General features: G+C 42.0%; 1 protein-coding gene across 1 annotated transcript in view; it reads right to left on the minus strand.

Annotated features, from left to right (window-relative positions):
• LOC107384657 (microtubule-associated protein futsch) overlaps positions 1 to 14,784 on the minus strand; it is a 43,971-nt gene extending 29,187 nt beyond the window's left edge. Inside the window, exons 1-7 of the mRNA XM_054735987.2 lie at positions 14,663 to 14,784; positions 14,245 to 14,439; positions 12,625 to 12,791; positions 12,418 to 12,446; positions 10,038 to 10,084; positions 2,288 to 7,521; positions 1,470 to 1,631 (exon numbers count right to left, since the gene is read on the minus strand). Of these exons, the coding sequence (XP_054591962.2) occupies positions 1,470 to 1,631; positions 2,288 to 7,521; positions 10,038 to 10,084; positions 12,418 to 12,446; positions 12,625 to 12,791; positions 14,245 to 14,439; positions 14,663 to 14,738 (5,910 nt within the window). The 5' untranslated portion in view covers positions 14,739 to 14,784. The remainder of the gene's footprint in view (positions 1 to 1,469; positions 1,632 to 2,287; positions 7,522 to 10,037; positions 10,085 to 12,417; positions 12,447 to 12,624; positions 12,792 to 14,244; positions 14,440 to 14,662) is intronic.
• Between the last annotated feature and the right edge of the window lie 803 nt (positions 14,785 to 15,587).

Here is a 15,587-nt window from a genome sequence, read left to right on the forward strand (position 1 = left end):
ATTCTGCAGTGGCACTCATGCACAATGCTTCACAACAGATGCTATGGAACTCCTTGAAGATCGCATCTTTGGCAGGATCTGGACGAGAAGTTTTTAGAGACAATGATGAGGACGGGCTGGTCAGATGATTTAGATTCCCTACAGTCATCCCAGAAGGTCTCTGTGTTGAACTGCTCCTGGTGATGGACTGGCTGACCGGCCAGAACCGTGAAACCCCAGCACACCTACAGCTACTGACCACTATCAGGTTTGCAACCTGGTTCCAGTGGGAGTTAGCTGGCAGGCGGGCTGGTATTTGTTTGATATGATGAACAATATCTGTCATTTCCTGCCTGAAGCCCTTTAGGGTTGAATTCAATGTTTTCATTTAATGTTAGTTTTAGATGTAGAACATCTCAGAAATTCCTGAGCACCACAATGCAGCCGTTTTGGAAGGTATCAGTGATTATCGCCATCTTCCTCTTTCCCTCCATCTTCAGATCTGACCACTTCTTTATGTTTTTTTCTTTTTCATGTCTGCCGTGATCGCTCCGCAGCTCCACCGCACACAGCTCACCTCTGCAACAACAGTGCCTCAACCATACCCATGAGTAGTGCTGGGACGACAATCAATAAATCAAATAATCGTACGATAGATGAAAATGAACTCAAGAATTTTTTCAGCCTCAATATATCGAGGTTAAGAAATGTACAACTCTATTATTATTATTTTTTTTTTTTGTTTTGTTTTGTTTATTTTTTATATAGGCTATTGTAATTATTGTTTTGGAGAGGCAGGGTCAATGTTATTGTTTTTGGTGCAATATTTCTAACAGATGATGAAAAGTTTTGATTTATTTATTTATTTATTCTTTGTGTTATTTATTTAGAAGTTCTGGTTCTAGACAGTCCAATGTTAAATAAATGGGTAACGCTTCCTTTTACAGTCCCCTAATAACTAAGTTCTTAAATGGTAATTACATAGTAAGTTACAGTGTATTATTGTTTCTGAGTTCTTTAACAGTTATTACCATGTAACTCAGGTTTAATTCTAGTTTCATTTTATTAATCATCCCCAGTAAATACTGCTTTACACAATAATTACACTTTATTACATTTATACACTTTAATTACACAATAATACACTTTAACTTACTATGTAATTACCATGTAAGTACTTAGTAATTAGGGGACTGTAAAAGAAGCGTTACCAATAAATGTTTACGGTTGCATTTTAAAGGGTGTACTTGCATTATTATGATACATTAACATTACATAAGTGGTTATTTTGGTCTCGACAATGTCAACAATAACATTGTTTATCGTCAATAATTTGTTCTACTGGCTCCACATTTTGTTTCTTTCAGCATCAGTCCCAGAGAACCGGGTCCAACTGAGTACCTATTCTTCTACATAAACTACTTGGCCCTTCTAGCCTTGGGGTAAAGAAGGTAAGATGTTCCTCTAAAGCCCGTTGGACCTACACTCACCTTGTGTCTGAACTGTCGGGCCAGTTGCTGGTACTCAAAGCTGCTCGGGTCTCTCAGAGCATCATTAAAGGTTTCACCTTTCAGTTTGATCCTCAGCTCCACCACCTTGTCCTTCAGAGGCCGCTGGGGGCGAAGTGACGTGTCGTCAATCTCGTTACCAATCTGAGAAAAAGAGAGGTGGCTTTCAGTGAGGTGTTACGGGGGCATTTCACAGGAAACGTAAATGTTGCGTAACGTCTATGAAACGTACTAAGCAGCAATTAGCTGTTGTTACAGTGGTTGGGGTGCGTTTCCACTGGCTGCAAAGCGTCCCAGAAGTGTATGGCCGCGTAGCTTTCTATTTGAGTCTATTTTTACACGCTAGGCTTCCAGACTGTGTCAAATTCCACTGTCCTGATCGGGCCAGACAGATAGTCTAACATGAAAGCAGTGTAAAACATCTGGAAACTTTCAAAATAAAAGTTGCATGCAGTTTTTGAGTGCAGAACTATAAAAAAGTATGTATTTTCCAGTGAAACCTCCATTACCGAAGTTAAAAAGAACAGAAAATAAACCACAGACCTTTCTGGATGCACGCTGTCCTCTTTCCCTTGCATGATATCATGTAAACTGCAGAAATCACACGTGGTGTTGGAATTCTCTGGTGACCTTGTGGAACCAGTTACATAAAACGCTTTTACTGCCGATTGCATCTGAAATGCTCTCAGTGGGAAGAGAGCTCGTGGGTAATAAACATGTCTTTTACGTTACGCACCACTTACGCATCCAGTGGAAAGACTGGGTTAGCATGTTCTATCAGCTAGCATGGATTTGCTTACCAAGTTTTCCCTCTCGGCCAACAAGCCATTGTTTCCAAGTAAAAGGTCTTCTTCAGAGGGTAGCTCTGTTGGATCCGGGAAGTTGCCGTTGTTGGTTTCCATGACATGCTTGGTTATCACCTCTACAGTGGAAGCATGGATAGCCACCCCAGGCCCTCCTACAGTTGTTCTCTCCGCTGTGACTTCTTCTGTTGTCTCAAGGATGATTCCATCGTCTGACTCTTCAGTTCTGTCTGCTGCAGACTCATAAGTGACTTCAACATCTTCAGCTGGAGAAAGAACTACCTGAACAAGGTCCTCACTTGGTACAAAATCTTCAGTGGGACGCTCTTCAGGACCAAGCTCTCTGGTGGTTTCTTCCCCTGAAGTCAACCATTGATGGACTTCAGTCATAGTTTCACTTGGACCTCGAAGTTCAGGAATATCTTCAGTGACTTTCAGTTCAGGGGAAGTGATCTTTGTGGTGGTTTCTGGTAAACCGTCCACATCAGAACCTACTGGAGAAGTGATGGTTGTCCCTGGTTCAGGTGTTTCATTCACCACAGTAAATGGGAATAATTCTTCTACATCCTCTGGAACAACAGCAACTACTGGAGTGACCTCATCTTCAGATTCTATAGGGGTGTCTGGTTCCATCGAGTCTACAGCTTCCGTTTCTGCTTTGTCCTCCAAAATCCCTTTGGTCTCAGATGTTCTGTCTTCTCTATTTTCCAGTAGTTCCCCTTCAGACATTTCTTTTTTGATATCTACAGATGTTTGATAAACATCAGTTTCATCCTCATGAGGTTCTACCTCTGGTTTAGATTCTTTGGCATGCTCCTCTGTGATCCTCTTTTCTCCTGCAATTTCTTCTATATATTTGTCTTCTGCTTGTTCTCTGGTGGGTTCTGCTTCTTCAGTTGGTTCTCTGGTGGGTTCTGCACCTTTAATTGATTCTCTAGTGATTTCTGCATCTTTAGTTGGTTCTCTAGTGGGTTCTGCATCTTCAGTTGGTTCTCTGGTGGGTTCTGCACCTTTAATTGATTCTCTAGTGATTTCTGCATCTTTAGTTGGTTCTCTAGTGGGTTCTGCATGTTCAGTTGGTTCTCTAGTCAGTTCTGCACATTTAATTGTTTCTCTAGTGATTTCTGCATCTTCAGTTGGTTCTCTAGTGATTTCTGCTTCTTTAGCTGGTTCTGTTATGAGTTCTGCATCTTTAGTTGGTTCTCTAGTGGGTTCTGCATCCTTAGCTGGTACTCTAGTGAGTTCTGCTTCTTTAGTTGGTTCTCTTGTGGGTTCTGCACCTTTAATTGATTCTCTAGTGGGTTCTGCATCCTTAGCTGGTACTCTAGTGAGTTCTGCTTCTTTAGTTGGTTCTCTTGTGGGTTCAGCAACTTTGATTGATTCTCTAGTGGGTTCTGATTTTTTAAATGGTTCTCTTGTGGGTTCTGCTTCTTCAGTTGGTTCTCTTGTGGATTCTGCTTCTTCAGTTGGTTCTCTTGTGGGTTCTGCATCTTTAATTGATTCTCTAGTGAGTTCTGCTTTTTTAATTGGTTCTCTTGTGGGTTCTGCTTCTTCAGTTGGTTCTCTTGTGGGTTCTGCTTCTTCAGTTGGTTCTCTTGTGGATTCTGCTTCTTCATTTGGTTCTCTTGTGGGTTCTGCATCTTTAATTGATTCTCTAGTGGGTTCTGCTTTTTTAATTGGTTCTCTTGTGGGTTCTTCTTCTTCAGTTGGTTCTCTTGTGGGTTCTGCTTCTTCAGTTGGTTCTCTTGTGGGTTCTGCATCTTTAATTGATTCTCTAGTGGGTTCTGCTTTTTTAATTGGTTCTCTTGTGGGTTCTGCTTCTTCAGTTGGTTCTCTAGTGGGTTCTGCATCTTCAGTTGGTTCTCTAGTGGGTTCTGCTTCTTCAGCTGGTTCTCTTGTGGGTTCTGCATCTTTAATTGATTCTCTAGTGGGTTCTGCATTTTTAATTGGTTCTCTTGTGGGTTCTGCTTCTTCAGTTGGTTCTCTAGTGGGTTCTGCATCTTCAGTTGGTTCTGCTTCTTCAGCTGGTTCTCTTGTGGTTTCAGCAACTTTGATTGATGCTCTAGTGGGTTCTGCTATTTTAATTGGTTCTCTTGTGGGTTCTGCTTCTTCAGTTGGTTCTCTTGTGGGTTCTGCATCTTTAATTGATTCTCTAGTGGGCTCAGCTTTTTTAATTGGTTCTCTTGTGGGTTCTGCTTCTTCAGTTGGTTCTCTTGTGGGTTCTGCATCTTTAATTGATTCTCTAGTGGGTTCTGCTTTTTTAGTTGATTCTCTTGTGGGTTCTGCATCTCTAATAGATTCTCTAGTGGGTTCTGTGTCTTTAGTTGGTTCTCTAGCAGGTTCTGCTTCTTTAGTTGGTTCTCTTGTGGGTTCTGAGTCTTTAATTGATTCTCTAGCGGGTTCTGTGTCTTTAGTTGGTTCTCTTGTGGGTTCTGCATCTCTAATAGATTCTCTAGTGGGTTCTGTGTCTTTAGTTGGTTCTCTAGTGGGTTCTGCTTCTTTAATTGGTTCTCTTTTGGGTTCTGCATCTCTAATAGATTCTCTAGTGGGTTCTGTGTCTTTAGTTGGTTCTCTAGTGGGTTCTGCTTCTTTAGTTGGTTCTCCTGTGGGTTCTGCATCTCTAATAGATTCTTTAGTGGTTTCTGTGTCTTTAGTTGGTTCTGTAGTGGGTTCTGCTTCTTTAGCTGGTTCTCTTGTGAGCTGTTCTTCTTTCGATGGTTCTCTAGTGGGCTCTGTTTCTTTGGCCTGTTGTTGAATGCGTTCTAGTTCTTCTGCTTGTTTACTTGTGGATTCTGCGGGGTCAGTGCCTGTTTCTGGTATTGTTTCTTTCATGGGTCTTGTTTCTTCAGCTGGTTTAGTTGTTGCTTCTGTTTCTGGTGAGGATTCAGTAATAAAATCAATGTTTTGGACTAGTTCTTTTATCAGAAGTTCTGTAGTGGTTCCTGTTTTTGATTGTAAAACGTCTGCCTCTTGTACACTTTCTTCTGAGGGGTATCCTTCACTTGCTGGTTCTCTGGAAGAATCTACTACTTGTTTTGGTTTTTCAGAGGGCTGCAGAACATGTACCGATTCTTGAGATGGCTCCGGTACCTTTACTGGATCTTTTGTGGGTTGTGGTACTTCTGTTGGTTCTTGAGATGGTTCTTGTACCTGTATTGGTTGTTTTGTGGGTTGTGGTATCAGTGGTTTTTCATTTGTGAGTTCTAGTACCGTTACAGGTTTTTGAGATGGTTCGTGTGCCTTTATTGGTTCTTTTGTGGGTTCTAGTACCTGTACTGGTCCTTTTGTGTGGTGTAGTACCTGTACTGATTCTTGTGATGGTTTTGGTACCTTTACTGGTTTTTTTGTGGGTTCTTGTACCTGTATTGGTTCTTTTCTGGGTTCTAGTACCTGTATTGGTCCTTTTGTGGGTTCTAGTACATGTACTGGTTCTAGTGCCTGTAGTGGTCCTTTGGTAGGTTCTTGTAATTTAGTTTTGGTTGTCTGTTCCGTGAGTTCTGTTTGCTGAGTTGATTCTTTTGTGACTTTTATTTCTGTTTCTAGTTGCCCCGTAGGTTCAGATCTTTGTGGAGGTCTTTCTGTGGTTCTTGGTTTTTCTTCTGCAACTCCAGCTTCTGTTGCTGGTTCTAATGGTTGTTCTGGTAATTCTTTAGATGCAGACTCTGTTGCTGATTCAACTGAAGACAGAGTTCTTTCTGAAGCTTGTTTATCAGTTTTCACTTCATGTGTTGGTTCCTCTGTGTGTTTTCTAGCAGGTTCTGCTTCTGGTGATACTTCTGCTGTTATTTCTGAAGGTTGTAATTCTTTTGTAACACCTCCAGAAGGTTCTGTTGGTGTTGCTTGTTCTTCAGGTTGCGACTCCTCAATAACATTGAGTTTTTCTTGTTCATCAGGCCCTGGAAATGTTTCAGGTGTATCTGTGCCTTTAACAGGTTTTGGTGGAGCTTCTGTAGATTCCTCCACTGTAACAGCTGTTCTATCTGGTTCTACTGATATATCTTCTGTCTGAAGTGTCTCATCAGCTGATTTATCTTCACTAACAGAAATTTGGCCATGTTGCTCTCCAACCTGTTCTTCCTCTTTAGGCTTTGATGGAACAAAAACATCTTTTTTAAAGGTTTCCTCGACAATAATTGTCCCAACTGTTGGACTTTCTTCAGCAACATCTACGTCTTTATCATCATGTGAAATCAGAGTGGCTTCAGAAGTTACCCCAAAAATGTCTGCTGGTCTGTCTTCTCCAGGTTTGTCGAGTGTTTCAGGTTCCATCTCGCTTGTGGTTGTCAGGATGGAGACATGAGACAAAACTTCTCCTGCAAGCTCCTGTTCTGGAAGCTCATTTCCAGTTATGTCAGCTTCCTCTTCTGGATCTACCATCATAAACATGGTTGGTGTTGCCTCCATGGCAACCTTGGTTTCATCTCTGCTAACCTCTACAGCTGCCTCCGAAGGATGTTCTACCTGTAGCGTTTGGATGTTACCTTCAGACTCCAGAGAAACAGATGCTTGAGGAGCATGAGGCAAAGTTTCGTTCTTTAATTTATGTAAAATCTCAGTAGGATCTGCTAAATCTTCCCCAGGAAGAGCACCATCAGGGATGGTATCGAAATAATTATCTTCAAAGTCTTTAACTCCCGGTATCAGAAAACCTTTGGTAGTTGTTTCAAGGGGAACTTCAGTGATCTCCTTCAGAGGTCCCTCTGTGAAGGTTTCTTTTGGAAGTGTTACGCTTGGCTTTTGAAGAACATCCGCTTTTGTGGGGTGTACTGGTGCATCACTCTCAGATGACGGCTCATCTTCTTCTGGGTTTAACAAATTAATCTCCTCTGAGTCTTCAGGAATATTTGGTAGGACCTTGTCCAGATCTGGTAGAGTTTTGTCTTCATTAGCTTCCTCGTCCATCCCACTAAAGGGCTGGTGTGGAACGGAGTAAACAACCTCTGAGGTCACCTCCACAGTCTCTTTAGCAGTGTCTCCAACATTTAAACTCTCTGAATAAACGGTGACCTGAGCTGGACTTTGTGAAGTCAAGCCACCTTCATTGTCCAGGATATCATTAGAGTCTTCTGGCGCATCTTCAGCAGCAGAGTCAGAGGTTAAATCCTTGGGAATCCCGGTGAGAGTTGTCGTTGCTGCTTCTTGAAGGTGGCCTTCAGTCACAGAGAGTGATGGGGTCCAAGACACCAATCCAAACCCAGGAGATGGCTTTTCCTGATTCATCATCTCCAACCCTGGAAAACAGCATCAGGAGAAAAGAGATTTTTTAAATACACATTCAACATCAAACATGTTTGAACATCTCATGAATGAATGAATGAAATGGTTCCTGTCTGTTGATAATTAAGATTAGCAGCACGCTGAATTAAAAAGAACCTATGATCTCACTAACCCTGATAGTTGTCCTGCAGTAACATCACCATGTCTACATCCCTGCTGCTCCGCGTCCACCCATTGACCAGGCCGCTGTCCGTAAACGGGCTTACAGATCTATTCTGAGAAGTGAACGTGTGATGGGAATCAGCCTCCTGAACTCCACCCCGCCCCTCGTAAGTCAGATTGGGGTGTAAGGTGAGGAACAAAGCAAACCTGAGCGTCAAAATACACGGTCCAGTTCCACCCATCAGGTGGGTGGGGGAGGGGCTTAAGATCGACTTACAAAGGGTCAACTAAAGTTCAACGGTAGGGGCAATAATCTCTGTGGACATCCAGTCCCTTCATGAAGATAAACTTTAACATCCGTTCATAGATTAGCTGGTTTGACTGGACCCAGTGATCACTTGCTTTGTTTGTTTAAGGATCTTCTGAAGAGGCTCCAACACTCTCCTTCTTTAACTACAGCTACAGACATTTTCTGCTTCAGTGTTTTTAGACCTTTCTCTCAGATGTTTTGTATGGTTACTGAAGTAGGACTAAACAGTTTGGAAGTTTCAAAGTATATATATTTTTTTGATGACATGACATTAATTCTAAGGGTCCACATGTATTAAGGTCTGGGGAGTTTCCTTGAAATCAATCCAACATGTTGCTTTGTTCCAGATTCACTGAGTTCTGACTTTAGCCTTCAGGCCCAGGGCTATTTCACACGGGAGAAGACACTGTTCATTAGGGCTGTCGCAATAATCGCAAGAACAATATATATCGCGATATTAAGAAACCCACCGCGCTGCATGACGTGCCACCGCAATTACCACACTTGATTAAATCTTGCGACAGCGCATGCTGAGAGGTAAAGTCCGCGCTGATCGAGGAGATAGTAGGGCACTTTTTTTTATTTCTGTTAGACGTTGCAGCCAAATTTGCATTTCAAAGTTAAACCTCCTGAATGTTGTTTTTAAGTTCAGTCAGAGAATGCCGTTACTGCCCTTTGATCTACATTCAATAAAGTGTTAAAAATGGCCATGTATTTTTTTCTAACATTTTTTAAATGTGTAAGCACAATGTTTCAAAGGAAATATTGCCATGAGTTTAGTAATGAACAAACAAATTTGCTAAGTACATAAATAAAAACGGGGTGCAATAATATCGCATATCGCAATATTGAGCTGCCCTGACTCACCGCAGGGGGAATTCCTCAATCGCGACAGCCCTACTGTTCATCACCAAACTGTTGTTGGATGGTTGGAGGAGTTCCTCTGGGAACTCTTTAGGTACCGTTCTCTATTCATGACTATGTTCCGAAGCAAAACTGTGAGTGAGTCTACGCCCTTGGCTGAGAGGTGTGCGTGCGCACACACACAGACACACGCGCACGCACACACACCGCACGCACACACACACCGTGCACGCGCGCACGCACACACCGCGCGTGCGTGTGCGCACACACACACATCTCCTCACTGTGCAGAAGATGGATGCAGACCTAGAGCCACCATTAAGTAAGCACATTTTATTTATATAACACTTATCACAGACATAGAATCACAAAGTGCTTCACATAGATCAAAACAAAATAAAACAAAGTCATAAAATCAAAATGCTCTCAAAACAGAATCAGATTAACGTCAGAAAAAATAAAATCCTAAAATTATAAAATTTCATAAACAGATGAAGGATTAAAAATTTGAGTTAAAAATAAGAAAATAAAAGATTTAGGTCAAAGCAGCTTTAAATAAAAGGGTCTTTAGCTGTTTTTTAAAAGTGTCCAGACTGTCAGTGCTGCGTACGGATGAAGGAAGATCATTTCAGAGTCGTAAATTTCTTCCATTTGTGAGAAAGTTCTGCACTGGGGGAATTTCAGGAGTTCTAGGTCAGATTTAGGAGACGTTCTGCTGCTGATGGGTTTACTTGGAACACTGAAGCCTTTTTGTTAGAATTGTGAAAATGTTTCTTAGTTTGTTTTCTTTTGAATTTCTCAAATCAGTCAGAACAATCATGAAAACTGAAGCAGAAAACTTAGAGATTAATTGTGTTTTAGTCTTTCTCATCTGTAAAAAAAACAAATTCTCATCAGGAGTTCCAGATCTTCTCTATTGTTATTGTGTGGTTTCTATTTCTGGTGGTTATTAAAGCTCTGAACTGAAGGGACGTTGCCAGTAAGCTCAGAAGTTAGTTATGCTACACTGTTTCTGACACCGGTTGATGAAAGAGTCTACAGTAAAGTTGTTTTTGGAACAATATCATCAAGAATCAAGTACTGTAACATCTGAAGGTCAGAAAAGCTCGGAATACAGTGTAGTAAGTGTTAAGAGTGCTAACCCTGTTTTTATGAGCTAATTAGAACATCCTCTTTTTGTTCTGAAACACTTACCGGGAGGAGTCTCCATCTGCGTGTCTCCAGCCCGTACTGGTTCTGAGCTGCAGAACAAACACAAGATGGTTCCATTACAGATGTGAGCAAAGAAAACATAAAACACAATTATTAAAGACTGTAAGATGAAAGGACTAATTCATATGTGGGTGAGTAAAAAAGGGGAATTTTCCTTATACACATTTATATATATATATATATATATATATATATATATATATATATATATATATATATATATATATATATATATACATATATATATATACATACATATATATATACATATATATACGTATATATATATACATATATATATATATATATATACATATATATATATATGTATCAGACGTCAAGCTAAACAGTCACTCGACAGACAGGGTTAAAAAAATATGATCGACCTTTTTCCCCATCACTTTCATTTTTTAAATAGTAATTAAACATTCAATACCATTACAATTTCCTTTGATTTAATTTTAAATAAATATTTAGAGTGCCCAGGTAGCACATCAACAATGCAATTTAACAGTTTTCTTAAAGTAGGAACGTTTAACTTGTGCGGCCAGAGCGCTCTGCTTCCTTCTGCTCTGCATAAACCTGAACTGGTCACCTACTTGTGCGTAATCAAATGTCTATAGGGGAAAAGATGGTTAAAGGTATAAACATGAGGTTCACTTTTGCCTAAGACCGACTTTTTGCTGTTTTATGGTGTGGCTGAATCTGCGATCCGCTGCCACGCGGACTGGAATAACAAATGCTGCAGCAACGAGTTGTAGTCAGGTTCGGAGTCACTGGCTGGAGCGGACCCGACTTTAATACGTCATCCCAAAATAGAAGCTAATATCATAATATGACATTTAATGAAAAATGTTGTTATAAAACCTCTTAAAAGTTTTTATCACGGAGGAGGCGGCGCTCATTTCTGCCTTCAGTCTGACGGCACAGCGCAGCGCCGGAGTTTGAGCAGCATGCGCTTATTGAATCTGTGTGTGTGTGTGTGTGTGTGTGTGCGTGCGTGCGTGCGTGTGTGTGTGTCCATTAGCCGCTCCAGTCACTGCGTCTCGTTATTAGCGCTATTTAAACCAATGTTGTAAAATTACTTCTGCCCAGCCCAGATGTGCTCACATGTCCACCCGTGAGCCGTGGTTCCGCTGGAAAGCGTCTGACCTCTGACAGAAGCACTCTGAACTTCAGATCTTCAGCGTGCTGTTAATAGCCTGACACGTTTAGAATGCTGTCCCACAGTCAGTGTGCTAATATAATAATATAATAATGCTAAAATGCTCAGATGGGAATCATTTCTTGATTTATTTTGTTACATCCACAATGTTCTGTGTGTGAGGTTTACAATGTCAGAACACCTGCATGAGACACGGTGTTGATTACAATCTGCCAGAATGACTCACCTTCAGATTTCTCCAACACCGTTAAAAATGATCAAATACGGAACATATCGGCGTGCGCAGGCCAGAGTGCTGAAGCTCGGCGCATTGTTATTATGAAGCTAGGGCACATGCGGAGGACACACACACACGCGCACACACACACACCGCACGCACACACACCGTGCACGTGCGCACGCACACACATCTCCTCACTGTGCAGAAGATGGATCCAGACCTAGAGCCACCATTAAGTAAGTACATTTTATTTATATAGCACAACGAGTTTGTGGTACACACACACACCTTTAGTTAGTGAGCGTTGGTGCTACTCACACTTTTATCACACAGAGAATTGTTGACTCCTACTCTTTAAGGTCCAATGATCAGCTGTTGCTCTCTGTCCCATTTGCTCGTACAGAGCTTGGGAAGAAAGCCTTTGCCTATTCAGCTCCTTCTGCATGGAACCTGCTGCAGAAAGACTGGAAACTGACTGAACTAGTTTCCTTAAAGGAATTCAAAAGCAAGCTGAAGACCACACCAGTAATCAGAGACCACACTGGTAATTTGTTTATATGATCTATGATATTTTACCACTGCTTTTATGTTGTAACTGTTTGAAATGTTGCTTCCTCTTGGCCAGCACGCCCTTGTAAAAGAGTTTAATCTCACTGGGACTTTTTATCTCCTGGTTAAATAAAGGTTAGAAGAGAAAACCTTTAGTTAGTGAGTGTTGGTGTGCTGTGCTGAACTACTGGGTTGCTGTATAGTGCTGAGAGCTATTGAATGACTGATTAGTAGATATGTGTGAATAAAAACATTAATCAAGCCAAACGTTACATTTATTTAGAAATATGGCAAAGTATAGTCTATAAAGTAGATTAAAGTTTTATTTTAAAGAGGTAAACACTGAAACTCCACTAATGGAGTGATACATTTCTAATAGATTATTAAATCCTAAATCCAGTCACAAGTCATCCCAGGTTGTTACTAACCTGTTCACTGCTGCAGCCAAAGCAACTCTCTGAAAAACACAAACACATCAAATGTTCAAACATTTAATCACTATTGTTTTTTTTAGATCATTTAAATTAGTTTTTTTTTTAATCTACATTCGTTTTATTCTTTAGCTCGTTTTTAGCTCCTTCCCTAGCTCATGGTCACCGAATAAAGAAACACCAAAGACAAAATGATGAGCTCACACTCCTGATGAGGGCTTTGTGCTCCTCTGATTGGCCGAAGGACCTGCCGATATCTTTGATGCTGACGGAGCCATTGATGCAGTGGTTCACCCAGTTCTGGTACTCATCCAGCTCTGGCAGCCGGTCCCAGAAGATCTTGAAGGCCTCCCACACTGTCTCCTGACAAACTAAAACAAAGAACAGCATGTTAGTAACTAGACTTAGAGGGAGGTGAATTTTGTCCCCAGTAGAATAAAGACAGCTGGGGCCTCATTTATCAAGCTTGCTTACACACAAAACGGGGTCGGAAAACTGCGTAAGCAACTTTCCACGCAAACTTTGGGATTTATGAAAGAAAACTTAGCAGAAAAATGTGTGCAAAGTTTAGTTGACTAAGGACCTGGCTTACACACATGTTGGACATGGAGAGCACCTGCAGTGCTGCTGCTGAGAAGATACAATAATGAAATCCTGCAGCATTATCACTTGTACTGCTTCGTTTTCACACAGAACAAGACACCCCCCCCCCCCCCACACACACACACACACACACACACACACGCACGCACACACACAGCCTGAAGCGCAGAATACGGAATGCAGAATATCAGCAGGGGGACAGATTGAGACAGAATGTCATGCGTCTGTGACGGTGTGTGTGTGTCCTGTCACTGTGACCCGATTGATCATGCGCCCTGGCTACTTGTGCAGGGGAGATCTCTGTTTGGCTGACTGGTTAGCACACGTGACTTTCACCCGGGAGTCTGGGGATTGAATCCCGAATGGACCCTTTTTTTATGTCCGCCACAGATCTCTCTGAAGAACTCTGCACTGACGGCTTCAGCAACGCTGTGCCACTCCGTGGATTTTCTCTTATTTGTTTTGCAAAAGCACTTCCTTTCATTTCTCCACCTCACCCACAAGTACCTCAATTTCTGCTTCTGTTAAATTGCGCTTCTTTGATCTGCCTTGATCTGCGGTCGCCATCGTCATTGGCGGAGCGCTGCAACAGCCGGCTTATGAATATGCATGAGATCCACAAGGCACTCTGCATTGACCATTTATGGCAGAAAGTGGGCGTGGTGAGGGCGGGATGTGACTAAAATGCAGCTGAGAAACATTCTAGATAGTCTCAGATTTATGAAGCAGAGATTGCGTGCAGCTGTGCGTACTCCATGCTTGATAGATCACAAACCTGCTTGGTGTAAGTACATTTTTTTTGCTGAGCTTAAGTACGGTTTTAGTCAGGATTCTGTGCAATGTTTGATAAATGAGACCCCGGGTCTGTTTCATTTCAGTAGCACAGTAAGGATGAAGACCAGGGAGGGATCTACTGCTGTGGTGAACTCATTCTGAATATGAAATCCAAATTTTTGTTTTTATTAGTATCCTGTAACATAAAGCTACAGTTATAATACTAAAGGTGATGATTGAAGTCTGTCCAACTCATAAATCAGACTCATGTTAAAACTAGAGGGTAAGAGAGTCTTTAAGAAGGTCGTGAGGAGCATCTGCTCTGTTTGACTTCTCACCTCTGACATGGGATGCCTTCATGTTGGCAGACTCTCTGTTTAAGCCCGTAAGCTGCAGAGAAACGGCCTGTAGAATCAAAACCCCACGAACAGAACCGAAGCACCTTACCTCGAAGGTGAAAGAACTTCAGGTGGCTCTGGACAGCCTGGTCCAACGTCTCCTGGGAGCAGAGCTTCACTCCGCTGGGAAACAGGATGTTCCTCCTCCTTCGGGTCAGAACTGAGTGTGTTCTGAATGAAAGCTGATCCGAGTCCAAAGAGCCGGTGGCTCGGTCCAAACCCACCACAGAGTTATGACCGGAATCTGTCCGAAACCAGAACCAGCAGTCAAACTTCCAGTTGAACGTCTGAATCAGGGCTGAAACTCTGATGGATCTGAGCCTGAATCATGGCTGAAAAGGTCTCATTCAGACACATCCGGCTACTTTTATTCTGTTTTAGCTTCTCCTGCAGGCCCTCTGAGGGACCTTGACCCTCAGCTAGAACCCAACAAACATCCGACGACAACAGAGGAGCTTCACACTCACCTGTTCCTGAGCCCAGGAGCCCCGTCAGCAGCACGGCCCACAGCAGCACCCACAGCGCCACGCACTTCCTGGACATCTTCCTCCAAACACAGCAGCTCCTTACCTCCACCTGCTTGTCCCTCGTCTGGCTCTCATGGCAGAAGTAGAAGAAGAGGGAGCGGCAGCTGCGGCGTCTTGCTCTCAGGTGAGCAGATGGACTTCTCTGGCGCTGCTGGAGATTTCTTCCTCTGCTCTCTAATCCTATTTGTTAAGCTGAAGGAGTGGATGAATGTCAGCGGTCCGACGGATCTGATCTGAACCCAGATCAGCAGCAAACGACTCACAAACACAAACTGATGCTCAACTTTGTGTCAACCATGGATCCATCTTTAGAAGATCTATAAATAAAAAGCTGAAACCTAAAACAAACCTGTATGTATGACCTTCTCTTAACTTTTATTCTAATAATGCAGCATTGAGACAACATGATAATATCAATAATAAAACAATAAAGCACATGTTCTACAAACAAACAACAAACATTAGATTCTATTTTACACCATGAAGCATCAAATGTTTAGATTTAGCTTCTCGGACTGATGCTGCTGAGTCGCTACGAGAACAGATCAGGTGATTTATTTTAAAAATGATAATCGGGCCGGTCCAGACTGTAATCCGGGCCCCTCAGCCTCAGCAGACATCTTTTATTGGATAATAGGATTAACGGGAAGGAGAGGCGATGAGACGAAACGACAACACAAAGATCACATTTAGTCCTGATCAGACAAAAGCTGCTCAAAATAACTACAGCTGGATATTTAAACATGAAGTAACAAATAAAGTTCTGGTTCTGACAGAACCCTGGATCGGGGCTCTCTCATCAGAACTCGCTGAGATTCTTTTAGGATGGAACTTCATGGAAACCCTAAATATGTCTGATATTAAC

The sequence above is a fragment of the Nothobranchius furzeri genome, chromosome 3, assembly GCF_043380555.1.
Source record: "Nothobranchius furzeri strain GRZ-AD chromosome 3, NfurGRZ-RIMD1, whole genome shotgun sequence".
NCBI lineage: Eukaryota > Metazoa > Chordata > Actinopteri > Cyprinodontiformes > Nothobranchiidae > Nothobranchius > Nothobranchius furzeri.